Here is a 27,825-nt window from a genome sequence, read left to right on the forward strand (position 1 = left end):
TCTTTTTGCGTTATTAAAGGTCTAGTGTAGGGGTTTTTTTAATACACACCTGAACCAATGACCTTTTATTTTTCCCGGTAAGTCATATGAAAAGGGGCACAACACTTGTCTTTGCAAAATTGACCAAGGGGCTTAAACCAAGCGTAATTTTAAAAACTTTTTGACAGTTTCGTTTTGCACTGAAATTTTTAAAAAACTTTTAGAATTAAAAGGGCCATTTCTTGTAAAAATCTTGATTAGAAATTTTTAAACCCTTTAGGGCTTTGTAACGGGCACAAACTTTTTCGGTACGTATTATGTAAAAAAACAAAAACCTTTCCCCACCTAATACTAAATTGTTCTCCACCCGGTTTAAGGGGGGGGGGGCTTAGCCGTGCATGAGCTCGTGTTCCCCCCGGGGCCAGATGTTAAGTCCCCAGGGAGCGGCCTTCAGATGGCAACGATAAACTCTCTGCATGGATACATCTCCCTTCCCTTCATCTTTTTCCTCCCGTCAGAAAAATTCCCTGAGGCAAAGTCAAAAAAACGAAGACATAAAAGCACACAACCTAAGTGTGATGTTTTCCTTCCCAATTTAATTTGCAATGACCAAAAACCCTTATAACAAAACCAAAAATCGTATGTAAGTGGGGCTTGAATTTGGGCCCCCCTAAAATTTTTTTAATGTGCATAAAACCAAAAAAAGATGGAAAAAACTTCAGAAGGCAAAATACAGATTAACATTTTAAATTTTGGGCACTAAATGTTTGATTTTATTTCTTGAATCAAAAAAACAAAAAAGGAGTCTACTAAATTTGGGCACCCGGGAGGTCTGCAGCACCCCCCCTTTGAAAGCTGAACCGCAGTGAGGATTTTCTCATCATCATCTGGAAAGACCATTGATGTCAATCTTAAATTTTTTTAAAACTTTTTAAAATGTAAAAAACGGTGGTGTCAATCATCTTGGGGTTATGCAGCCGTGGCACAGTCCAAAATCGTAAAATTTTATTGAAAACCCAAATCCATATAAAGGAAAATTTTTTCAACAATTTTTTGCAAATTTTGGGGATTTAAAATGCCTCTGTAAAAAAAACTGAAGTAAACAGATACTTCACAAATGATGATGACCTAACCCCCCCTCAAAAACAAGGGGATTAATCAAAGGGGTAAAATAAAGGTTTGCCATTTCCTTCTAATCTCCTACCCCAAATAATTGAAATGTGGGGTAAACCTTAAAAGCTCTACGACGACCCAAAAATCAAAAATAAAACTTTTTTAAGGAAGAATGGCGAAGATACCCCCAACAAGAAATGAAAGACCTTGGGGTGGGTACAAAACGTTTCCGCTGTGAAACTTCCAAAGGGGGTCAGGGTTTTAACTCTGCAGGTGCAGACGCCATTTTTTTTTTTTCTGTTATTTATAAGTGTAATGATGATGAAATAAAATCAAACTTTTTGTGACATATTATATAAATGTCTAATCTGTCATTTGATGCCTTTTGGAGATTTTTTCCATCTTTTCTTGGCTTTTGCACGTTAACACAATTTTTTTACCTGGGGTGCCCAAACTTTTGAGCCCCACTGTAAACCTTGATTCATTCCTATCCATGTGTCCATACCTTTGACATCTTACACTTAGTGTCAGTGATGAGGAAGGACATGTTGTTGATTTCATTCTGGACCACAAAGTTCTGCTCTTCTCTCTTGAAGTTCTGCAGAAAGACGACCAAATGGAAACCATTTATTACTGTCGGATGCTGCGTTAGCTTTAGAGCCTTGGGTTGAAAATAAGATTCGTAAATACATTGTGATAGTCAGTGACAAGTGAAAAACCACAACCTTCCACATCCTTTTCATTTGAGATCACATGCTGCACACAAGTGTAACTCGTTTTTTTAAGTGAGGTTTAGTTCTGCCAGCAGCTACTGAATAAGAGTTTAGCCTTTTTCCTTGCCTTAGAAAACCCTCTGTGGGTGACTGATATACTATAGTAATCTTGAATTACATACTCATTGATAACATATTTATTCTCTAAATATACAGGACATAGGCTGCCACTTTTCTTCATATTCTGGATAGCTGTTCAAATGAATAACACAAAAAGGTCTGTGACATCACAACCTTATCGTTTAAACATCTTGTTTAAAGGGAAAGTTTCTAAATATGGGCTGTGAGCATTTCTCCATTGCATTTTGATACATTCACAGTATTTATATAGCACCTCAACTTCCTTAAAATGTACAATCATATTATAATCAAATAAGACATTGAAATCTCACTTTTTACCATATGGGACCTTTTTCTACAACCTAGGTTTTAAGTGATGGCAAAGTCTGACGGTCTGTTAGTTGAGTGGTAAACCACTTTGGTCCGGTCTGAAAAATCTCAATAAATAAATGATGGCCATGCTATATTGTACAGACATTTATGATTTCCAGAAGATTAAATTTAGTGACTCAGGTGCCCGGATAGCTCAGTTGTTAGAGCAGAATAGAGGTTTATTCCTTGAGGCAGTGGGCTCGGGTTCAACTCCGTGCTCTGGCCCTTTGCTGCATGTCATTCCCCTTCTCTCTTCCCATTCATGTCTTCAGTTGTCCTGTCAATAAAGGCCTAAAATGCCCAAAAAATTATCTTTAAAAAAAAACTACTTGATTTTGGTGCTCACCTGACTTTCCCTTTAGCACAACCGGAAGGTAGGGAATTTATGGTTTTAGGCAAAATGTGTCAGTAACTTTTTAATGGAATGCCATGACATCAGGTATAGTTTTCTACCATTACCTTCAGGATGAATATACTTTTTGTCTAGCGCTATCATCAGGTCAAAAATTCCCATTCAGCCTCAGCTGTACTGTAACATTCATGCTTATTGGCAAATGTTTGCATGCGCACTACCTACCCAAGGACTACGAATGGAAAATAGAAATTGTGCTAAAACCTGGAACAATGCATCTCTCCTTCTTTTATACCAAGTTAATGTTTAATTGTACATTGTCCCTGTCTAAATAAAATTACATTATATCACAATCATGCTAAGCTAAATTGGTGAAGATTGTAATGGTTCAAAATCAGCATGTTGGAATTGTCAGAGCGGCTAGCATGGCTGTAGACTTTTATTATTGTTAAGATATCAAAAAAGAAGAAAGGTCCTAGACACTTTTCTGGCAAAAAGTTAAAAAGCCTTTATTTAGATGGCTATTTCTGAAATAGCCATCTAAATAAAGGCTTTTTAACTTTTGCCAGAAGAGTGCCTTGTGTGATCTGCACCTCCACGAGTCTAGACTGGTGATTCTCAATGGGATAAGCAGCACAACCAGTCCTCTTCAGGGAGTCCATATTAACATATTAAAAACACAAGTGCAGTTTTAAAATCCCAATACAAAAATGACTCGGTTACACGTACCATTAGATCTGGTCCAGTGCTACATTGTTTACCTCTCACAGTTACATTTTTAATTCAGCAGCATGTTATTGTGTTTCTTTGCATCCTCCTCAGTGATTTCTTACATGAGACTTGGCCCAGAAGATGAAAACCTCGGCCACCATACGGAACAGCTCCTCAGCCGCTGGGTTGGACTCCCTCAGCCACCTGGCCCTGTCAGGATAGCAAGGCAGTTTAGTGATAGTGCCACTACTTAAAAGGTGGAGTTTCAGACCTCTAATAGCTCTATGCAGCCGTTTTTCAACGAGAGTGCCCAGTTTGTCTCTTACACAACACACACACACACACACACACACACACACACACACACACACAACACACACCACACACACACCACACACACACCCCACACACACACACACACACACACACACACACACACACACACACACATACACACACACACGCGCGGTGACGCAACACACAGTCCTACCAATGGTATTACAATATCCTACTGATCAACAGTAGGGTTGGGTATCAATAGGGTTTTTTCCGATACCGGTGCTAACAGAGTGACTAAACTAATACTTTAAAAAATAAAAGGGTGCCTGTATAGCTCAGTGTGTAGAGTGTAATCTGTAAAGTGTCTTGAGATAACTCTTGTTATGAATTGATACTATAAATAAAACTGAATTGAATATATAGAGGTTTACTCCTCAACGCAACAGGCCGGGTTTGACTCCGACCTGTGGCTCATTGCTGCATTGTGGTCCCCCCTCTCTCTTCCCTTTCACTTCTTCAACTGTCCTGTCATTAAAGGCCTAAAAAAAACCAAAAATTATCTTAATAAAAAAAAAGAAAAGATTACAACAAAGGATGAGCACCAAAAGACCGTCAATCAAAGAACGGCTTGTTTATTGCTAAGGCCATATGTTCAAAAACATAAAAAAATAACTTATTTCACTAATAAATTGCTGGTAAACCACAAAAACAAACAACTTTTTTTTTACCAGACCTTTGAATGCACCACAAGATGTACCAGTCTCAAGAAAACGCACCGTTGTCCCATTCACGTTCCCATAACGGCAGACAGTGGCCATATAGTGCAGCTAGTTTGTGTGTTTAACTGCAGACGGTTGTAAGTCCCAGTGTTGGACAGTGAAATACAACTACACTTTACACCCTTTACAGCGTTTTAACCGAGTTTAAGCCAGTGACTAGCTAACGGCAAGCTAGCGTTACCTGCTGCCAAGTGTAGTGTTAACTAGCGTCACATGCAGTGATGCTTCTGTTGCCTGTATCGTCTGTTTCGGCGCATCAGAGGGCAGCGGAGGCATTTTAGTGGCACCAAAAAGAGGCAGGTCAGGTAGATACGAGTCGTTTAGGCACCGATGCCCTATTAGCACCGGGTCTTGGTACCCAACCCTAATCAACAGGTGGTGGTAACCAGAGATGGGAAGTAACGAAGTACAAGTACTTCGTTACTGTACTCAAGTAGATTTTTCTGATAATTTTACTTTACTTTACTATTTATTTTTTTGGCGACTTTTTACTTCTACTCCTTACATTTTAACACAAATATCGGTACTTTCTACTCCTTACATTTTAAAAATTGGCTCGTTACTTTCGTTTTGTACAAGAGGTTATGTCGGAAAATAGCGCGGACACGCGGCACACACCGCAAGCGGGTGCGCGCGCTACACGGAGAGAAAAGTGAGAGAAATGAAAAGGAGACAGGCTGTCCGGAGGATAACCAGCTGAGATTGTGTGTGTGCGACTTTGATAACTGTAAGTCGTATAACTTATGTTGCCAGTTCATTTAAGCCTGTTGTATTGGTCTACAGTTCTTCACATTTAAAGTAAGTTAGCTAGTGGTTTTGGTGTGTTCTTTACCTGTTAGCTAGTTTGCACGTTGATCTTAATGAAGCATCAACACTTTCACCAGCTTTATTAGTATGACTTTTTTTTTTTTTTTTTTTTACCGAACTTCAGATACTGTAATTCAATTGACAAGTGGATGGAAACTTAGCTAGAGAGAAGTTGTCTCCGTCTGTGTTTTAACAGACACACCTGGGGCCAAGTTGGGAACCAGAATCAGCTTTAATCCAGTCCTAATCTAGTCCTCAACTTCCACATCATTTCACTGGAGTTATCTTTATTATTGTTTACGTCATCAATACCATATTCAATCTAAATGGATGGGAATACATCTACTGTACGTTTTTGTACTGTTCTGTACGACAACTCAACAGATTCTGCATTAATTCACACCAAATCATGATTTAACGTTAGCACATAGTAGTATGGAGGGCGACATGATTGAAAATGAAGAAAACAGCAAGACATTCCCATCATCCTCAACCTTATCTGTGAGAGATGTTTGAGCTAGTAGGCATCAAGAAGGACTCCTGGCCAATGTGCTGGGGAACTTCTTCATTAATGTCTGTTTAATCATTCATATTTTAATCCTTTATTTTATTTCCAGAAGCCGTATTTGAGCACACACCTACATTTAGATTAATTTACATGTTAGGGGGAAAGATTAAAAATAGAAACTGGATCTGTGAATTCTCACAGAATCCCAACTGAATTCATATCTTGCTAATAAGTCAGAATCTTATTAACCTAGAGTCCCAGTTTCTGTCATAATAATCATATATGTTATGTTTTAGGCCTATTGGCAGACATCCATTTAAAATGTAGCCATTTTCATATAAAGACGTGTCCTCCATGTCCACTGATGTCCCTCAGCGTCTCTCTGGTAACATTTGTGTGCTCCAGGTAGCTTTCGCAAGGCTACTTTTACTTTTATACTTTAAGTAAATTTCCAAGCCTGTACTTTGTTACTTTTACTTGAGTAAATAAGTTTAATCAGTACTTCCACTTTTACCTGAGTATTTTTTAACACAAGTATCTGTACTTCTACTTAAGTACGGAAAGTGAGTACTTTTGCCATCTCTGGTGGTAACCTACAAAGATATGCAGCAATGTGCCAACTGAGGCAGGGAAGAAGAAGACCGCAAGCTAGTAAACACGGATGTAAACAATGCTAGGTTTAAAATACTTCGTATGTGTTTATTCGACTAATAAATGACAATAAACCAGAGCATGTTTTTCTCCTATCCAGGAATAAGGAAGGAGGCCAGACCCTCCTCCAAAAGGCTGTGGAGATAGGTCTGGCAATGCGAGACTACACTGAAGATAAACCTAACGTCTGTTCGAAAACTCCACAGGGCACCTTTAAGCATAGTTATTATGTTGTAGACACTGACTATTGGTGTCCATATCTGTATCCTTATTTTTTTTCAACAGCAAATATGAAGCTTAGCGTAGTTATACAGAACACCTGCAGGACATATAGGCGAGTATCACATTATTGTAGTTGATCAGACTGAAAGTGATGGAGGTCATTTTCAATTCATATTTGTTCTTTCAAAAGCAATGCTCAAGAATGTGTGGAGAAGTGTGGAGCCATCCAATCAGCGCACTGTACCTGTTGTAGTCAACAAATCGTATGAGGAGAGGGTAGAAGGCATACAGGTCTCTGACCAGTATGGTGAACTGGTCCATGATGAGAAGCTCTGTCTCTGACATCTCACCCCTCCCCTCTGCCTTGCTGTGTTCCTCATCCATCAGCACGACCGCTGCTTTCTACAGGACACATTAATAGACAGCTTTTTCTATGGATACGATGTAAGTGTTATTTAAGTCCACCAATATTCTATTGAGCTACATAACAATTTATATTTCATGATAAAATGACGAGACTCACTTTTTTTAGTTTCTCCATCAAAGGCAGGAAGTGGGTCTTGAGCAGCTGGGGTTTGGCCTTGCTGATGATTGGCTGAGAGAAGACTTTATAGCAGGGACAGAGATAGGGTCCAAAGATTAAGCATAAAACAATGAATTTTCCTTTAGCTATATTGTTCAGTTTGTGCCTGTGTGTGTCAAGGTGACTGACAAATGGTGGCAATTCAAAACTTTCTAGAACATTTTAATTCTAACTGGAATTATATTTAAAAACATATTAAACAAAAGATATAATGAAGACTTTCATCAAATGCAATTTTTTTTGCATTGCTTTTTTTAAGACCATTATGAATTAAATGTTTTATCTATATCACAACATAAAAAAACTATTAAAAAAACAAACAAAACCCTGTCCGGAAACATCTAAAACAATTCCCTGATTTCCCCATTCACATTATAAGACTGGTGTCTAATCACGGTGTGGAGGACCCGGAGCACCACCACTCGGTTGGCTCTGATCCAAAAGCGACACAGTTTGTTACAGGAGTTGCGGTGCTGTTGTGTGGGTGTGTGGCAAATTATATTTGCACTAGTGAAAGAAAGAATAAAATACCACGGAATAAAAAAATTTACATTTTAAAGGTTCCATGACATAATGCTCTTTGGATACTTATATATACACACACCGTAGGCCTTAGTGGTCCCCTAATACTGTATCTGAAGTTTTGTTTTACATAGACCTTAGTGGTCCCCTAATACGGTATCTGAAGCTTCTTTTATATAGGCATTAGTGGTCCCCTAATACTTTATCTGAAGTCTCTTTTATATTGACTTTTGTGGTCCCCTAATACTGTATCTGAAGTCTTTTGTATAGACCTTAGTGGTCCCCTATTCCTGTATCTGAAGTATCTTTTATATAGACCTTAGTGGTCCCCTAATAATGTTTCTGAAGTCTCTTTTATATCAACCTTAATGGACCCCTAATACTGTATCTGAGGTCTATTTTATTTTAGACCTTAGTGGACCTTTAATACTGTTTCTATAGTCTCTTCTAAATAGACCTTAGTGGACCCCTAATACGGCATCTGAGGTCTCTTTTATATAGACCTTAGTGGTCCCCAGTACTGTATCTGAAGTCTCTTTTATATAGATCTTTGTGGACCCCTAATGCTGTATCTGAAGTCTCTTTTATATAGACCTTAGTGGTCCCCTAATACTGTATCTGAAGTCTCTTTTATATAGACCTTAGTGGTCCCCAGTACTGTATCTGAAGTCTCTTTTATATAGACCTTAGTGGTCCCCTAATACTGTATCTGAAGTCTCTTTTATATAGACCTCAGTGGACCCCTAATACTATATCTGAAGTCTCTAGATACAGAAGATATCAAAACATACTGTGGTAAAGTCATAGAGATAGAACATTAAACACACACCTACACCTACACACACACAGCCATGTTTACCAGCTAGTCTTTTCATCCAGGCCCCTTCATCTATTCCCAAGTTGTTGTAGATGATCTTGAGAATGTTTCCCAGCAGATTATTCATGTGTTCAGAAGTCACAGAGGTGCAGCAGCTGTCCGCTTTGTCTGGGTTGCTCTCTGGGCCGTGTTCCCACCAGTGAGACATGTAGCTGCACAACATCGGCAACACCACCTACAGAAGAAGGAAAAATACATGTTTCAGGTTAAACTATCATGAGACCACCCACTTACTTTGTACAGTTCTTGTTAACAGTCTGATAATAAACCTACACAGATACAAACATTATTTGAGCTAGTTGGTCTCAATCAACAGAGGCTTTACATCAAAGTACTCCATGACATAATGAAGGTAGATTCAGTGAGTGAAAATGAACAGACTGATAAGGTAGGGTTAAATTGAGTTCTAATCAATATGGGTAAATCCATCCTCTGTGTTTAACCTATTTCAATATAGTGGGCAGGTAACACTGCATCGCTGATAACCACACCAGTGTGGAAACTTGGGTTAGACAATGGAGAGAGTATTTCTAATACCTAACATGGATGATTTTGAGATGCGAATAAACCAGAGCACCTTGAGGAAGAGAAACCCACATGGACATGGGTACAACACACACAAGGTTGGTAGGCATTTGTTATGTATATATCTCACCTCCATGACATGGGGCATCTGAGTGTATCTCATGCCAGCCTCTGCCAATTCCATGATCTCCTCCAGACACTTCTCTAAGTTTGGGATCGAAGGGCAAGCTTCCCCCACCTGCCCTGGAAGACCTAGAGCTGAGAGGTGGAAAGAGAATGCACTTAAAAGATAAATACAGTAGAGATGTACTGATTACAATTTATAGGCCGATTCCGATTTTTCATTGAGTCTGACTTGCAGATACCAATTTTAGCTAATTCCGATTTAATTTATTCTAACCAATTTACAGCACACACACAAATATTTCTTTTCTATCTTTTCTTTAAAAGAAAATTTTACATAGAACATTTTGAATAGATAATTGATTACTATAAAATAGCACTATATAAATTACTCCTGGTGTGGGAAATTCACACACATCATAATGTTATGGAAGAACCATTTCCTTCTTTTCATATCCACTAACTAAAAAAATGTGGTATATTTAGCAAACTAAACGTCTGTATATCTATGTATGAAAACAGAGAAAACAGGTTATGGCAATAAAATAATAAATAAATAAATAAAAATAAAATATAGCCTTGCAGTATATAATATTTCTCAAAACACCACACACACACACCACACACAACACACACACACACACACACACACACACACACACACACACACACACACACACACACACACACACACACACACACAGGCCTGTTTGAAAATCAACAGTAATTCTATCTGAAAACAGTGTGTAGCACCTTTTTTAGCAAGTTTTCTTTATTTGTCATTGTGCATAAATATGAACAATGTTGTCAACAGGCTTATCTGCTAACGTTAGCTACAGACGGTTACTTTGGAACAATCCAGCAAATAAACGGTACCCTAGGTGCGTTGCTTGAAACAGATGATTTAACGTCACTGCTCATTTTACACACAATTTAGTAACAAAACCAAGTGCTGAGGGAAGACTACGTTTTTAACCCTCCTGTTGTCCTTGGGTCAAATTAGACGCCTTTAAAAAATGTCTACATCTAAAATACGGGTTTCTTTTTAACCAAATTACCCCAAAAATGGATTGGATTCCATAAAACGCTCTTTCCAAATACTATTGATACAATTTTTACGTGGGGTGCCTAAACTTTCAAACCCCACTGTGTTTATTTATATATATATATATATATATATATATATATATATATATATATATATATATATATATATATATGTGAATTAAGTTTGTATTCTACTGGGAAAGTTGTATCTAGTTAATTACGTTTTGTTCATGCCACTTTTAACACCTGCTGAGTCATTGGTAGAGTATGCACATTCAGGATCTCTCTACAGTTATCTGTCTGTCTTTCATGGTTGTAGTGATGGCAAATTACCTGTATGTCCTGTGACCTCAGTACTGGAAAATCTCAGGGTAATAAACACACATATACGCATACAATGTGTTCAGTTGCACACAGAGTGTGAGAATGTCACTCTCAGGCGATAAGACTACCTCAGGGCTCATATCGTGCTGTTTTTTGTAAAATTTAACTACACAGAGCAGCTACACATTTCAACAAAAAAAACATTAGTACCCGCTCTGTCTTTAGCTCCTTTGCTGTTGTAGATGGAGAAGCTGTTGAACTTGTTGATGTGAGGCTCAAGAAAGGCAACAGGAAAGGCTGCTGAGAAGGCAGCTAAACACTGTCCTAATGCTGGACGCTGTCTGGAGAAGAGAGAATAAGGATTTCATTATTATTATTTTCATTATCAATAATATATTTCATTGTTTTCATTGGCTAACGCCACACCACAATTTAATTCTCAAATTTTAATTTTATCTCTACTAATACTTTAAAAAAAGTCTCTATCCACAACACAGCTAGATGCTCTTATTATTTCCTTCTTCCAAAACAGCCAGGAGTTGAGTTTTCATCAAAACATAAATATGGCTGATGTGACAACTACATGCTAAATTACTCAGAGCACACAAGGCCAAATAGCTCCTAAGTAACCACATTGCAAAGGCTATTTTTAAACGGAGTCACTACACATAAAATACACCGGGGCTACATTCACTTCCAGCTTACATCACAGAGAACAATGAGACCAGAACAGCATCACCGGTCTGTTTTAACCGAATACTCTGGTCCAGCTCAGCTAAAAACACCGGCTCTGCAGCACGTTACTGTGTCGTTCTCTACTGAGCCTCTTTGTAACCGGTGGGCTACCTACAACGTAATCTTCACCTGTTCAACTGATTCTTTGGATTTCTAGAATGGTCTGCAAAAGATTATCAAACTGGACAAACTAATTTCCATTTAATCCTTCAAATCCGTCATATCTTCCTTGTTCATAGAAATATGCAGTTGCTTTTCCACATCACAACTTCCCAGCTAAATATTTGTATGGTTTCTCACTATTAATACAGACATGTGGATTTAACACAGACAGTTGCCTTGTTCATGGCCTTACGGTGGTTCACTGCTCCAAGTGAAGAGAAGAAAACACTGTCTTTGGATATTTGGCGTTATTTTAAACAAACAGGCAACAGTGGTGTAGGATACGGCCAATTATATTAAATTACTTGTTAATCAACGGTGCTGGAACAACCCCTGGTTGTGTATACTGTACCTCTCTACGTAGATACTTTTGTTAGTTCCCAGACAGTAGAGGCTGTTGAGGATTCTGTAGCAGGAAACCTGGACATCATCCACTGGAAAAAGAGAGGTTAACCAAAAAGTTTTCATTTTACATTATAGTGGCTTGCATAACTTTACACACCTATGCTAAAGTTGAAAAGAGGAATAAAAAAAAAAAAAAAACATCTTTTGGAAATTTATCTTAATGCCTCGATTCAACACATTTTGGAAAATCTGACCTTTTAAGGACACCAAATTTCTTTCTGAATGAACAATGTTACGTAAATAAATATATGTTCTTCCTTAAAATACAGGATGCATAAGTGTACACCCTCCTATGTTAAATTCCCATAGAGACAGGCATATTTTTATTTTTAAAGGCCAGGTATTTCATGGATCAGGATACTATGCATCCTGATAATTTGATTTGCATTGAGAGATGGTTTTATGGAAATTTCCCCACGCCAATCTCTAGGTATGGTGAAGGGTATGTGATGAATTGGGGGGGGCTATTTTAATTCCAAAGGCCAAGGGAACTGTATCAGGATGTATAATATCCTGGATCCAGGAAATACGTAGCCTGTACACATAGGTGGGTGTATACTTATGCCCCCTGTATTTTAGGAAGAACATTTATTTATTTACAATATATTATTCACTTACAAAGAAAATTGGTGTCCTTAAAAGGTTGGATTTTCCTTTTTTTTTTTAATTAAGGCATTAAAATCAATACCAAAAGATATTTTTTAATTCTTCTTTTTAATCAACTTTAGCATGGGTGTGTAAACTTATGCAAGCCACTATACATAGAAGCCTGTCCTATTTTATTGACAGAAAAAAAGAAATTAGTTTTTTCCCCCTGTAAATTCCAAACTATCATGTTCTGCAGGAATGTATTTAAAATTGGAAATCCGACATAATCATTCAGATAATTTTTACAATTTCTCCATTCAACTCCTCAAACGCAATATGAGTACTACAAGTCAGTACGCACATATGAGGTCTTCTCCAAAAATGTTCTGTCCGATGTGTTCAAACAAGGAGGAGAGGACGGGCAGCAGGGCGAAGGTGGTGTAGTTGATGATCTGCGTGACACCTCGTGGCTGCTCTCTGCTGTGGGTGAACTGGCCGAGCTTCAGGTTCTCCTGCGTCTTCTCCAGGTCCTCTGCTGCACTGTCGAAGTACAGCCGCAGTGCTGCCTTCACTGACTCCAGACCAGTCTTCATCACTGTCCTGATATATGGGGAGAGGTAGATTTATAATTAGTTAACTTAATATGACACAACCAGATTGTCCTTTTTCCATTTCCATAAATCTTTTTTGCATTCTCTCTTTATTTCTCTAGTGTTGTTGTTCAGTGTGCTGTGAGTAGGTCTTTAGTTTTACTGGCCTGATTTTTGCAAGTGCTATAGTTGTATATTGAGTATATATACTCAGGTAGAACTTTACATAAGTAAGTCATCGGTTGACATATTTGATTTTTGGTTGTTGCCATTGGTTTTTGCTATTATCACTCCTCACATGTTTTGCACAGAGAATATCAGCTTCTGCCTTCAAATAGACGCTTTAGAGTTCATGCTTTTAATCGCAACAGACTTAAAAACTCTTTCATACATCAATCTATCCTTTTGCTAAACCAGCAACATTAAATCCGGTGCAATATTTATTCGGGGATACAAGTCTCCAAGACCTTGTCTTTGTGTATGTTCATGTCATGTTCTGTTGTTATACATGTATGCTTTGTTTCCTTACTTACTTAGGTGTTTATGTTATTTGTGGTAATGTTTCATGTATGTCCTTTGGCTTTATTAATGTTATGTATGTTTGTATGTGTGGCTATGTCCTCTTTTTATATGAGTTACCCAGGGATGCAAAAAGAATTTCAGGTCTGGCTGACAATAATGTTGTATCGTATCGTATCATAGTCCATTATTGGCCGCCTGGCCAGGGTGGGTGTGGCCTACCTGTGCCACCAGGGGCTAAAAAGTATGTGTGGAGCAGACAATGGGAAGATGAGACGGACGTGTTGCAACTCATTGAGAGACCGCTGAAAAGGATTGTTTTGGTCTGTCTTTACCATATGAACTCTCAAGTAAGTGACAACGCTGTGGGATACTGCGACACAGTTTGACGAAAAAGGAATAGCAGGCTCGCCGGCGGTGGAGCTGGGACTCAAGACGTCCCGAGGCAATGAAAACCAGGTAGGCCCCACCTTTACCTTTTCAGTTGGCCCGCTAATCTTTCAGTTCCTAGTTTCAAATGTTCAACTTAAACCAAGTTCTGGTAAAATCCTAGACATGGAGCGAGCATTTACGTTCCCAGGGTTGGTTGTGCCGTGACACTTTGTGTAGATACAGTGGTAAAGGCTTTGGGAAACTCTGTCGGCTGAGTTGGTACTTGGAAAATAAAGAAACATGAGTAGACACTGAGGTGAGTTCAGAAGGTAGAAGGGCCTTAAAAATAATAGCTTTGTGATCAGAAACATGAGCTAGTCTAACAGAGATAAACACTTCCATGAGTAAAATAATGAGTCAAATAATTCAAAGGAGGTGTCCTATTTAAGCAATATTTCGTAACATTGGATGTTTTTGTGCTTTGGCACCCCTACAGTTTCAGAGTGCAAATCACTTCCACACTGCTGTCGTGCATTTGAGGGAAAACGAGAAAACATTTTCTCTATTAAATATGATCCAGTTGTGACCCAGCTTTCAAAAAAAGTAGTGGTAGTGCTGTAGACAGTTTAAGCACTCCTGGGAGGTCGTACCCAACCGCCAGAGTGACATAGTCCGAAAACAGGTGTTTGGGGTGCAGAGTGGGAATGACAGAGGCCCCATTCTCCCAATTACAAGTCAGTGTGGCATCATAATGATTTTGTGGCTGTTTTGTAAGATAAAATAGTACTATAATGGGGTTTCATGTGGGACCCTCAACTGACAGAGCAGTGACGTGAAATGATGGAGTGAAGGTATAAGGGAATGAATGATTGTAGACAAAAAGAGATTAAAATAAAGGGTAAAACACACTGGACCCATCACAGTCACTCCTTGGTTCCCCTAGGAATAATATGATGCTTAGAGAGTAAAAGTGTTTGTCAATTTGTCCCACCACTGAGCTCGTTTACTTGCAGAATCCATGTAGAAGGCCATCTTAGTTGACTATTGCATGATTATCTGCTGCATTACTAGAGCGGACTTAAAATACACAGAATGAAAAAGTAAATAGAGTGCCTCAGTTAAACAGTGGTTTGTTAGACATTCTAGGCCTGGTTTTCCTTTGTAAAAAACAGCTATTTTGTATCTATTTGTTTCTGTATTCATTGTTTATTTCATATTTATGTTCATATGTTTATGTAAGCACAAACCAACAAAGCAAATTCCTTGTAAGTGCTATTTACGTTGCAATAAATCCTATTCTGATTAAACAAGGGTTGTCATTAGACTGGGTAAACCCAGCTCGATCTGCCGGCGATTTGATTTCTCCCTGCAGCTCAGGCCGGGAACCTGTATATTCAGCTATCCTGCTTCTGTTGCAAATCTTGTTTTTTTATGGTTGTTGTTGCTACCTGGCTGATTTTGTGCCAAAAGACAAAAATAACTAATCTGTTAATGACATAACCAGTATTTCCAACAGGCTTAGAAAGGGAGAGCCCAGCACTGTCGACAGCTATCAGTGGTATATTCTTTCAGGATTCAAAGTTTTAATTTAAAGTGCATAATTTCTGTCTCCCCCATGAGGAATTCTAAGTAACGACAACAAAACTGTTGACGCGTCTACATGACTTAACCTTCTGTGATGGAGCACCACCCCCATCTTTCCTCCACACAGTTATTAGTAGCCAAAGAGGACACAGAGGATTGAAAAAACATGATGGACTCTTCAGAAGAGGTGATTATCTTCTTCTACATAGTCATACTGAGAAATACAGAGAAGGCTGTGTGGCGCTGATAGACTTAATTAGCTTTGTCGCAACTCATTTGGCAATGGCTTGAATGTAACGGACGTTCATTGATATCAAAAAGTTACGCTTTATAGCAAAGGCTAAACTGTAATGGCATACAATTGCATACCTTACCTGCATTATGTGGCTAGGAATACCTTTAATGACATACAGTAAGCATGTTGTGGAAAGAAATTTCAACATAACCTAACTGAGTGTTTACCACACAGCATGTACTGTAAATATTGAAATGCAACATTTTGCAAGCCGCTAAATTAAGAAGACACTGGTTCTAACTTGCATAAAGATGGTTTCTCTTCCATTTTGACGTGAAGTGAAGCATCATAAACTTGGCGTTTGAGCAACCACTACACACACACACACACACACACACACACACACACAACATCTCACTTCATGTCTTTCCTTACCTGGCATCCAGGCTTTGTCCCAGTATTTGCAGACAGTTGACTATGGATGTGGCATTGTTACCTGAAAAGCAGACAGTATCACATCACATAATAATTGGTAAACACTGAGTGCATACTAAGTAGGGTTTGAGGTTCCTATCTGTCAAGGATGAGACAAATTAAGCACTATAGTACAGCAACAGCCCTGATAAAACCAATGAGAACTCTCTGTCTGTCTGTCTGTCGGTCAGTCTGCGTTTCTGTGTCTGTGGAAAACAAAATTACAGAATCAATAATAACACAACAGAGTATCTGATATAAAGAAAAAAGATGTTCCTTTAGAAATTAAAGATTCAAAAGTGCAGATATTATAAGCCTATTAAATCCGAGACCCTACGCTGTCAACGATACTGAAAGCAAAAATTCTGACAGCCTAATAAATACCAATAACAAACATCTTTTATTTGCCCGAATGTGTCTGTCTGTTTCCAGTTTTATCACCTTTTAGTAGGCAAGAATGGAACAACTTTTTACTTTGAGGAGAATGACATGGTGAAATGATCTCAGCATTTGGATATGATACAACAATTTGCAATACACACCATACAACACACAGCTTCTGAGCAGAGGATAAGTATACACACATCTACAATATTATGCATGCACACACCAGGTGGCAACTTCCATGTCTGAAAGGTGAAGCCAATGCGAAAGTGTCTTAACCCTGAGTTCTATCTACTAATTTCAAGCAGGGGGAGACCCACTGGCTCAAAAAATGAGTCAGTTTCTATTGAAGTCTTTTAACCCCTTCCCGCCTGGTATTGTAATCAAATCTGAGTGATCAGATAACTATTGGAACACTCTCAGGATGCACTGAGGACGCATTAATATCCGATCACTAAAACTACATTCGGAGTTGGTCTAGGCCACGTGACCACATTCTTATGCAGTGTGTTTGGGTATGTGTCCTGAGTCACATTAAGGTCTGCCTGCTCAGCTGTGAACAGAACTACCTGCTCCGTCAAAGTATTTTTTTTATGTTAATGAAGCTACAAACGTACTGAGAGCTGAACACACAGACTTTTAAAAACGCCTTTCTTTTTTAGGTTTTACATACATCTTATAAATACTATTTAAGTAGTAAGTAAGTAGTATTTTTATTCTCCCCCATATATGTTTCTACATTCTTTCCTTTGTATTTTGTATTTTTGAATTATTCATATATTCTATCCTATTTATTATTTCTTGTATATCCTGCGTGTGGGCTGTTTGTCTTATCTGTTGCTGCTGCAGCAATGAAATTTTCCAATTTAGGATCAATAAAGCATATCTAACCTCTCCTTTACAGGTCGTGCCACCAGTCAGTAGGCAGCCCGCAAACCAATGGCTGATGCCATGTCAATTTTTTTTTGCAGTCAATGGCACATTCTCACACACACACACACACACACACACACACACACACACACACACACACACACACACACACACACACACACACACACAATTTAAGGATGTTCTTGAGCTTTCTCATGTTCAACCTCTATGTCTGTGTCTCCACAATTTCCTGTCATTTCTGCTCAGTTTTCAACAATGCAAACCTCCAAATGACAATTTATTCTATATTTTACAGTAGGTTCAGACTTCACTTAGTTCTTAATATTGATTGCAGAAGTATATATTGGTCTAAGAAATTGTTAAACGTTGTACTGACTTATTACATCCCAGGGGTCTGAATTCAACTGTGACGTTTTGACCACTAGTAGTACTATGGAGCCATGTCCGTACATGCAGGTCCCTGTTTTCTTTGTCCTTGTGCACACGGACACACACGTGCACACACGTGCACACAGGTGATGGAATACACATTCTTCCCAATGGTCTCACGCTATTCCACTGATTTACAGATGGCAGTGACAGGCAAGAAACACAGCAATGTGCCAACAAAGACAGGAAAGAGAAGACTGCTAGCAAGTAAACAAAAAGGTAAACAGAAAGAAGTTACAAGGTACTTGGGGTCTGGTCTCAGCACGAGTATGTAAAAACTGTTTAAGTCATACCGAGCCCTTATCAGTGACACATGGCCACCTTTGAGTGCAAATATATGGGAATGTGAAATGATGATGAGTTAGTTCATGGACTTAAAAAATGACAAGAACCAGAATGTTCCAGTAAAAATATGACTGGTCACTTTTTACCAGCATCGGGCAGCATTTAGAGGAACCTTTGAACTGGATCTTAGTTTTGTTAAAGCACTATGTAGTGACCAACAACCAACAATAACAGGCTGTAATACAACACTGACATATCACCTTTTATTACCCTTTTAACCCTTGTGTTGTCTTCCCGTCAACCATGAAAGAAAAAGATTTTTGATTTTTATGCCAAAGATTTTTTGATATTTTTATTGTTGACATTTTCAGCGCTTATTTCGACGGCCCATTTTTTTGTGCCATAATTAATCTTATTTTTTTACTGAAAACGGGTCAAATTTGACCCAAGGACAACATGAGGGTTAAGTTGCATTGGCTGACATGGCAGTTAGAGTGGGTCATCCACTAATGTATTCTGAATGTATTGAGATTATGGAATCTTTCCCAAAGACCAGTTACAGCTAGAGAAAATGTTTCATTTGTTTCACCATAAATACTGGAAAGATAGGGGAGACTGGCCTGTCAATCTTACATTTGGTCTCTGGGACATATCTGTGGTATGGCTATGACTCCTGGGTTGAGATTGTATGAAACCATTCATACTGCACTCATTTTCACTCAGAACAACAGCAGAGAAAAGCAGAGGTGGAAGCATTAGGCATAAACGTCCTTACCAAATAAGGATATCCTATGTCTGACAAGAACTCCCAGTTTGCAGAAAAGACTGAAAAGATCAAATGAAAGGAGAGAGGAGGAGGTAGAGAGGGAAGCAGAGAAAGATATAAAAGAAAGATGTGAGACAATCAACCCAGACAAAGACAAAGGCTACATCCACCCTACTAGGTTTAAATTCCTAAAAAGGCATTTGGGAACAAAAACAATCTCTGTTCAGACAAACATTTAGGCTCTGTGTCAGAAATGATCTGTGTCTACTGTATAGCAACACATCCGACAACGCATGTCCTATGACCATTTGCACACACTGGGCATGCGTATGCCGGTGTAAAAAGGGAGCAGATTGTCTAACGTTACTAGATGATGTATTTACAGTGGGGTTTGAAAGTTTGGGCAATCCCAGGTAAAAATTTGTATTAATGTGCATAAAGAAGCCAAGAAAAGATGGAAAAATCTCCAAAAGGCATCCAATGACAGATTAGACATTTGTATAATATGTCACAAAAGTGACAAAAATTTCCATCATTTACACTTTCAAAATAACAGAAAACAAAAAAAAGGCGTCTGCAAAAGTTTGGGCCCCCTGCAGAGTTTATAGCATGCACCGCCCCCTTTGGAAAGCTGAGACCTGACAGCGTCATGGATTGTTCTCAATCATTGTCTGGAAAGACCAGGTGATGTCAATCTTAAGGTTTTAAATGCCCAGACTCATCTGACCTCACCTCAACAATCAGCACCATGGCTTCTTCTAAGCCGTTGTATAGAAAACTGAAACTGAAAATAGTTGACGCTCACAAAGCAGGAGAAGGCTATGAGAAGATAGCAAAGGGTTTTCAGATACCAATATCCTCTGTTCGGAATGTAATTAAGAAATGGCAGTCATCAGGAACAGTGGAAGTTAAAGCGAGATCTGGAAGACCAAGAAAAATATCAGACAGAACATCTCACAGGATTGGGAGAAAAGCAAGTCCAAACCCACGTTTGAGTGCACGATCCATCCAGAAAGACCTGGCAGTCACTGGAGTTGTGCTACACCATTCCACTATAAAGAGATACTTGTACAAATATGGTCATCAGAAGAAAACCTCTTCTACGTCCTCACCACAAAAATCAGTGTTTGAAGTTTGCAAATGAGCATATAGACATATGATAGATATGGACCGATATAGGACCGAGGTTAAAATAGAACTTTTTGGCCGGAACGAGCAAAGGTACGCTTGGAGAAGAAAGGGCATAAAAATTTCATGAAAAGAACCTCTGTCCAACTGTTAAGCATGGGGGGATCAAGCATGCTTTGAGGTTGTATTGCAGCCAGTGGCACAGGGAACATTTCATGAGTAGAAGGAAAAATGGATTCAATAAAATTTCAGCAAATTTTGGATGCTAACTTGATGCCATCTGTGAAAAAGCTGAAGTTAAAGAAAGGATGGCTTCTACAAATGAATAATGACCCTAAACACACCTCAAAACCCACGGTGGATTACAACCAGAGGCGTAAACTGAAGGTTTTGCCATAGCCTTTTTACAATTGCCTGACCTCAACATAATTGAAAATCTATGGATAGCCCTTAAAAGAGCAGTGCGTGACAGACAGCCCAGGAATTTCAAAGAACTAGAAGACTTTTGGAAGGAAGAATGGGGAAGATACCTCAAACAAGAATTGAAAGACTCTTGGCTTGCTTCAAGAAGCATTTCCAAGCTTTGATACTTGCCAAAGGGGGCAGTACAAGGTATTAACTCTGCAGGGTGCCCAAACTTTTGCAGACGCCATTTTTTTGTTTTCTGTTATTTTGAAAGTGTAAATGATGGAAATTTTTGTCACTTTTGTGAAATATTATACGAATGTCTAATCTGTCATTTGATGCCTTTTGGAGATTTTACCACCTTTTCTTGGCTTCTTTATGCATATAAATACACATTTTTACCTGGGGTGCCCAAACTTTTGAGCCCCACTGTATAGTCGATTAGAAACAGGCTCCAACATAGTACAGTCAAGGTCTTATTCAACAAATACCCTGCAATACTGGCATCATTGGCTTTCTATCTTTCTATCGTGTAATTTGCCACTCTCACCTTGTCACCATCTCTTTCTCCTTGTTGGAGGCGTGGCCTCCGCTGCTGATTGGATGGATGGCTGTGGACAGGAAGTATAGCCTGTGGTTTTTAAAGTACTGATCCACCAACGGCAAGACGACCTACAGGTAAATGGCATACATACAAAATGAATATTTTTCTGTCTGTTGTGCAAAATAGAAGAAAAAAGACACACCACACCTTTTTTAAAAACTCATGTCAAAAAAACAGAATGTGTTTAATTTCACCACCGGTGAGTGGGAAAAGAACATTGACCAATACAACATACATTAAAGCTGTAATAAAAAATGAATGAAAAATAAATACAAAAACAAAAAATACATTTCTTTTTTTTAATTTTTCAGAAACACCATGTTCACATGATTGTTACAAACAGGCTAGTGTCCCCAGTGGTGGAACATTACTACTAGTACTATATTTAAGTACCAAATGTTAAAGTTCTTGTACTTTACTTGAGTCTTTTCTTTTCATGACACTTTCTACTTCCACCCCCCTACACTTCAGAAAGAAAAATTGTACTTTTTACTCCACTTCATTCATCTGACAGCTTTAGCTACTGAGGGTGTACGATTCAGAAAATGTCACAGTTACAATTCAAATTTTTAGGCTCACGATTTGATTCAATATCGATTTTTGATTCAAAACGATTTTCCATTTTAAAAAAACGATTGACAGTATGTAAATGTAGTTACTTTTCCAGTGTATAGTATGTATCTATGTATGTATGTATGTATGTATGTATGTATGCATGTATGTATGCATGTATGCATGTATGTATGTACGTTGTACACTACCGGTCAAAGGTTTGGGGTCACTTAGAAATTTCCATTGTACTCCATTGTAGACAGACTACCAGCTGAGATCAGTTGCATTGTTTTTTTAACCAGGGCAGCAGCTCAGATTACATTATGTGCTTTCATAATTGCAAAAGGGTTCTCTAATGTTTTCTCAGCTATTTTTTTTTAAAAATGATATCAGATTAGTAAACAGACTGTGCCTTTGGAACATTGGAGGAATGGTTGCTGATAATGGGCAATGTAGATATGGCATTAAAGATCAGCAACCCCACTCAGATCAGCTGGTACTATGTCTTTGATAGAGGGAAATGGAAATGTGTAAGTGACCACAAACTTTTGACCGGTAGTGTGTGAGTGTGTGTGTATATCACACACACACACACACACACACACACACACACACACACACACACACACACACACACACACACACACACACACACACACACACACACACACACACACACACAATGTTAAAATAAACAATACATTTTTGTTCATAGTTCATAAAATATAATGTTTTATTTTAAATTAAACTACCCAACAATATAACAGCCTACAATAACAGCTGAAATGATTAGATGAAACATTATAGTTGGTTAATAGAACTGTTTTGATTGTTTCCATTTGCTAAAATGTCTCTGCATTTGGTAGGGCATAAAATGCATGCAGTTTGGAAGAAGATGATCTGGAGTCCTGTTACAGATAGGATTGATGATTACTGTTGGATAACATAATTTTGTTTTTATTGCACATTGTTATCAGCTCAAAAACAAACTCCAAGCTCAAAGTAAACATACCCAAATACCCAACTGATGGATGAATCAAATAAAATGATGAGTTCTGACCTTTCCAAAGAACTTAATCTGCTGTTCATGAGGAATCTTCTCCCCCATCGGTCTTGTTCCAAGATCTAAATGATGGAAACAACACAATCAAAAACAATAAAGTCTGATGTCTAGCTGACAGCAGTGCATACTGATACAGTGGCCAGTAGCTCCCATGAACTGTGCTACATTTTCCTTTTAATAAGTTGTCTTTTTGGCTTTGTTAATCAAACATGTATGGCCGGCTGATGTCAGGTCACAGGAAAGTGGAATGGATGAACTGGGACGCGAGCAACAATAATTGGAGACTGTTGTGCCCACATCTAACAGAGACGGGGCTCAAGATCAGTGCGACAGAGTACAGGACTCTGGTGGAAGTAGGGGGAGGCGGACTCTGTGTTTGCATCAGATATACTTGGTATTCAAACATAGTCAAAGTTTTCATGCTAAAAGAGAATTTCGGTCGATTTCAATTCAATTTCGATTACTGTGTTTTTTTTTATATTTGTAGTGCTGTCAGTAGCAAGACAAATGAAAACATTCGGTGCTGACTACACCAAGTTCTCCTCCTGCTAGATTATGTGCCCAACAGGCTTAAACAGGGCAAGTTTTAAACTTGTTTTTAGCCTCTAAACATGATCAAAATGTTATTCACAGTGACTAGGCATGTGCAGTGATTCATCCCTAGTGAACACAGTGAATCTGACTGCAGTAGATGTGACAAAGGCATAAAAGTTCTGTTAATCCATACGTCTCTTTATTTCCTGTTTTACGGTGAAGTCCACACTAGTCGATTGTCACAACCTTTATGCCTTTTTGTCACATCTACTGCAGTCAGATTCACTGCGTTCACTCAGAAGGAATCACTGCACATGGGTAGGCCCTGCTAATGACATTTTGAGCATGTTTATAGGCTAAAAACAAGTTTAAAACTTGCCCTGTTTAAGCTTGGATAAGCTTGTTGGGTGCTAACTCTAGCAGGAGGATAAAACGGTGTAGGCAGCACCAATTGTTTTAATTTGTCTCGCTACTGACAGCACTACAAATTAAAAAAAAAAAAAAAACAGCATGAAATGTTGAAATCGACCGAAATTCTCCTTTAAAAAAACCAGCCATATTATCTACCTATATCATTTTTGATACTGCTCTTTAGATTCCTCCTCATCATTTTATGTGTTGTATGTATGTATGTATGTATGTATGTATGTATGTATATATTAGTGCTGTCAAACGATCAAAATATTTAAGCGTGATTAATGTCAGTTAACTCGCAATTAATCACATATTTTTATCTATTCTAAATGTACCTTGATTTCTTTTTGTCCCATTATTTTTTCTCATTTTAATGTTCTTATCAACATATAAAAGTGGCTTGCTTAGTGCAAATGTTTTTTTATTGAAAACAACATTGGCATATAGCCTACTGTAGTGTTAAAGACCCCCCCCCCCCATAGAGCCTACTGTAGTGTTCAATTTCACACTAACATTCTAACTTGGAGCAAATAATCTCTCACACAATGTAACACTGTCCATCATTAAAAGGGTAAAAAAAATATTTCAGACTGAACGTGCTGTGATGATAGCTCAGTTCACAACGACCAGACACACAGAACACTTAGGTCTGGTTAATGGAACATTTTTGTAACCTTACTAGTTGTTGCAACAGCATGTGAAAAAAACTACAAAGTTTGCTAGGCCAAAAAGAACGTCAATCTCGCGATAAAAAAAAAGTATGATGTTAAAACGGGTTTGTGTTAACGCCGTTAATTACGTGTTTAACTGACAGCACAAATATATATTGGGTGATCATTATTAATTATTAATGAAAGGTGCTATACAAATAACATTTATGTTGACGTACTGTGTATTGGCAACCTCCTCTCTGGATCAGCCTTATGAATCTAGACCAGAGTTCAGTTACAGTACATACAGTAGTTGTTTTGTTTTATTCACTGAGTAACAGAAACGTCTTACCAAACTCCATCATGTGTTGGTGTGCCTGGTCTACGTATGTGATGAGCTGCTGGAGGAAGGTGTAGGCGAATCGTTTTTCTATAGCTGGAGTGTCCAGCTCCTGCGACTGCACACCTCTGGAAACAACATACACACACTTAAAGGAATGATGTGCCATTTTGGGATTTTTTTTTTTTACATTAAGCTAAACACATTTCAGGCCTTTTTCTTTGTCAAAGATGAAAACATACCTTCCAACAACTGTAAATATGTCTGGTTTAACAGCTGTCTTGTTTATTTAACATTTTTAGATAATTGGTTCCATTTCTTGACCAACAACAGAAAAGGGCATTGAGTGCACACAAAATCTCATAAGCATTGATGCTATCCATCATTGTACAACAAGATATAATATGCCTATAGAGTTGTTGGACTGCATTTTTATTTGACAAGATAGGCTAGCAGTTTCCCTCTTCTTACACACTGTGTGGTATGTTAGGCTAAACACCCCCCAAACCTTTCTACTGGCAGATAGAGATGAAACTGAAATGACTCTGGGTCAGACACAGTGCCTTTAGCGTGTGTAGACAAACCCAGTAAAGACTGTAAAGTGTGTAAAGTGAGACATAGAGTCTACTTCCTACCTGGACACAGTGTAACCATTGATCTGGAGGAACTTGAGGATGTCTTGTGCTTTTTCTCTGTCTTTGGATTTCTCTTTGGCAGTCAGTGTATCGTAGGGAACCAGCAGAGGATGGTTTCCTCCACCTGGAGACAACAGCAACACAGCAGAATGGAAAACAAAGATACACCACAAATTAAAGTTAGTGGGGATGGCATAAAAAGGAAAAGGTTTTAGGATACACAGTGTGTAAGTATTAGTACTATATTCACCTTTGGCTTCTAGCTCCATTTTCTTTTTCCTGGCCCAGGTATTATGATAATTCTCTGCAAGTAGCTCTGCCATAGACTGGAAAAACACAATGTTGAACACTGCACATATAAATGTATCCATCAATCCATAATATCTTGAAGTTTCTATACTGGTATCAATACTCTTCCTTTGTGCTACAACAGCCCAGTTCAACCTCAGGGATCTAACAAGTTTCTTATTTACTCGTTTTATCTTTTGTGTATGCAGTAACCTACCTGCATGTCTCTGGACAGGGTAACGTTGCTCATATCAATGGGTCTGGGGCTGAAAGCTGGAGCTCCTTCAAAAGACTGCTGTGGAAGACAGTAGATATATACTGTGTATTGATGTCACTTTTTTCGTGTGTGTGTGTGTGTGTGTGTGTGTGTGTGTGTGTGTGTGTGTGTGTGTGTGTGTGTGTGTATACCTGGCTGGCCTGTGATATCCTCCTGGACTTGTTATGGAGGCTGGCAGGGTCACCCTCTCTGATCCTGTCAATGCTCCAGCCCCACGACAGCATGGTCTTCAGAGACTCTTTGACTGGCCAGCAGTACGCCTCCTTATCCTGCAAGATTACACCCAAACATTAGACAAAAGCTGACAGCGAGTCAGTGCTTTTACAAAAAACAAAATACACCACGAGATACGGTAACCTATCAAAATATAGGTGAGTGCAAAGTTGCCAAGCTACAGCATTTTCTTGCCATGATTTTAAGCCTGAAGTTTCAACCCTGCATTGTTTGCATTCATATTAACTATCTTGCTACATATTGTTGCAAGTTACGGCCACCCTTTAACCAGTGGAATAGTATGAAACTATGGCCAGGAATGCGTGTTGTATCACCTGTGTCCTTGTGAAACAAATATAAAAAGGGACTGAAACATACAACAACTTCTTCATAGCACTACTAGAGTTCAGAAACTTCTCAGGTTACCTTTGGTGGGACAACAGCCATGGTAGGCCACTGCTTGGACAATCAGTGGCCTCAATCTGACTTGCCTAGTGTACCCTAACACTAGCTATTCAGACTCATGTCAGGCTAGTGATACACCAGAATCTGGCACAAAACTGGCAATCATGGAACCTATCTAAATAGTGCAGTCACATTTTGGCCAGATCTGGCGCACATCTGGTGATACTGTGCTGTGACACAGCTGAATACTCCACCATTCAGTGAGAAAAAGAAGCCAGACTCAGTCAGCTGCATGCAGTCTACCTTCTCGGAGATGCCTTTGTATGGCTTCAGTAAAGGGTGGCTCTTGGAGATTTCACAAATCTGTTCCCCATATGACCAGCCATTGGAAAACTATAAAACATACATAAGAGATATTTTAAAATCCATTTAATTTCCATAATATAACTTCTCAGACGTTCATTGTACTTTTAAACAAATCAGTAACAGGACTACCATAATTTCACACTTGACTTGAGAACCTTATGCAACCTGCTGCCTCCTTACCTTTTCTATACACCACTTCTCATGGCTGTGCTCTGCATATCTGGTTATGAAATAGTCAAGTTTCTCTGGGACAGTCACACTGATGAAGACAGGAAAAAACAACAACATTCATGTATGTGGGGTCACCTGCTGTCAAACTGACAACAATTCACTAATTATTAATTAATTACAGTACATCATTAATTTGGACACATTTTCTATTTTCCTACTTGCAACTTTATAAAAATCTGAATGTGTATCTGCACCAGGAATTATTAACTTTCTAATAAATATGTTGTATATACTTGGTAGTGTCTGCAGGCTGCGGAGTGAAGTTTCCCTCTGAGTCCATGGACGACTGTTTCTCCATCATGGCCATGTAGTTGGACTCCATGTAGTCTGGAGGAAGAGCTCCAGCCACAGCACTGAGACATGGTAACGCCAGCTTGAACAGCTCCTGGTCATACCGCTATGACATGAAAACACATACACGGATACATGGAAAAGGTCAGCCAAAAGTTTAGCAAACAGATACTGTCAACTAAAAGAAACGGTTTTACCAGCTAGGGAAGGTCTAACTTAAAGATGCTACAGTATGCTTGCATCATGGGAAATGTAGGATCAGCTTGACCCCTACTGGGCACAAAAAGTCACGATAGTTCATCCTCTACTGCTTCAATCTGTCCCTTGTGAGTGCCTAAACTTTATGGAAGTGCAAAACTAAATTAGGAGTACCCCTTACAATTTCACAGATTTTATCGAT

At 38.6% G+C, this 27,825-nt stretch overlaps 1 protein-coding gene across 1 annotated transcript in view; it reads right to left on the minus strand.

Moving 5' to 3' along the window:
- Window positions 1-27,825, minus strand: part of ryr2a (ryanodine receptor 2a (cardiac)) — a 250,065-nt gene that overhangs the window by 56,516 nt on the left and 165,724 nt on the right. Inside the window, exons 56-76 of the mRNA XM_032502936.1 lie at window positions 27,368-27,531; window positions 27,084-27,162; window positions 26,841-26,930; window positions 26,051-26,188; window positions 25,860-25,937; window positions 25,605-25,680; window positions 25,355-25,478; window positions 24,732-24,847; window positions 22,779-22,843; window positions 21,113-21,234; window positions 19,039-19,088; window positions 16,233-16,293; window positions 12,859-13,097; window positions 11,857-11,938; window positions 10,818-10,948; window positions 9,244-9,371; window positions 8,571-8,763; window positions 7,130-7,212; window positions 6,851-7,008; window positions 3,483-3,570; window positions 1,598-1,690 (exon numbers count right to left, since the gene is read on the minus strand). Of these exons, the coding sequence (XP_032358827.1) occupies window positions 1,598-1,690; window positions 3,483-3,570; window positions 6,851-7,008; window positions 7,130-7,212; window positions 8,571-8,763; window positions 9,244-9,371; window positions 10,818-10,948; window positions 11,857-11,938; window positions 12,859-13,097; window positions 16,233-16,293; window positions 19,039-19,088; window positions 21,113-21,234; window positions 22,779-22,843; window positions 24,732-24,847; window positions 25,355-25,478; window positions 25,605-25,680; window positions 25,860-25,937; window positions 26,051-26,188; window positions 26,841-26,930; window positions 27,084-27,162; window positions 27,368-27,531 (2,358 nt within the window). The remainder of the gene's footprint in view (window positions 1-1,597; window positions 1,691-3,482; window positions 3,571-6,850; window positions 7,009-7,129; window positions 7,213-8,570; window positions 8,764-9,243; window positions 9,372-10,817; window positions 10,949-11,856; window positions 11,939-12,858; window positions 13,098-16,232; window positions 16,294-19,038; window positions 19,089-21,112; window positions 21,235-22,778; window positions 22,844-24,731; window positions 24,848-25,354; window positions 25,479-25,604; window positions 25,681-25,859; window positions 25,938-26,050; window positions 26,189-26,840; window positions 26,931-27,083; window positions 27,163-27,367; window positions 27,532-27,825) is intronic.

The sequence above is a fragment of the Etheostoma spectabile genome, chromosome 21, assembly GCF_008692095.1.
Source record: "Etheostoma spectabile isolate EspeVRDwgs_2016 chromosome 21, UIUC_Espe_1.0, whole genome shotgun sequence".
Classification (NCBI taxonomy): Eukaryota; Metazoa; Chordata; class Actinopteri; order Perciformes; family Percidae; genus Etheostoma; species Etheostoma spectabile.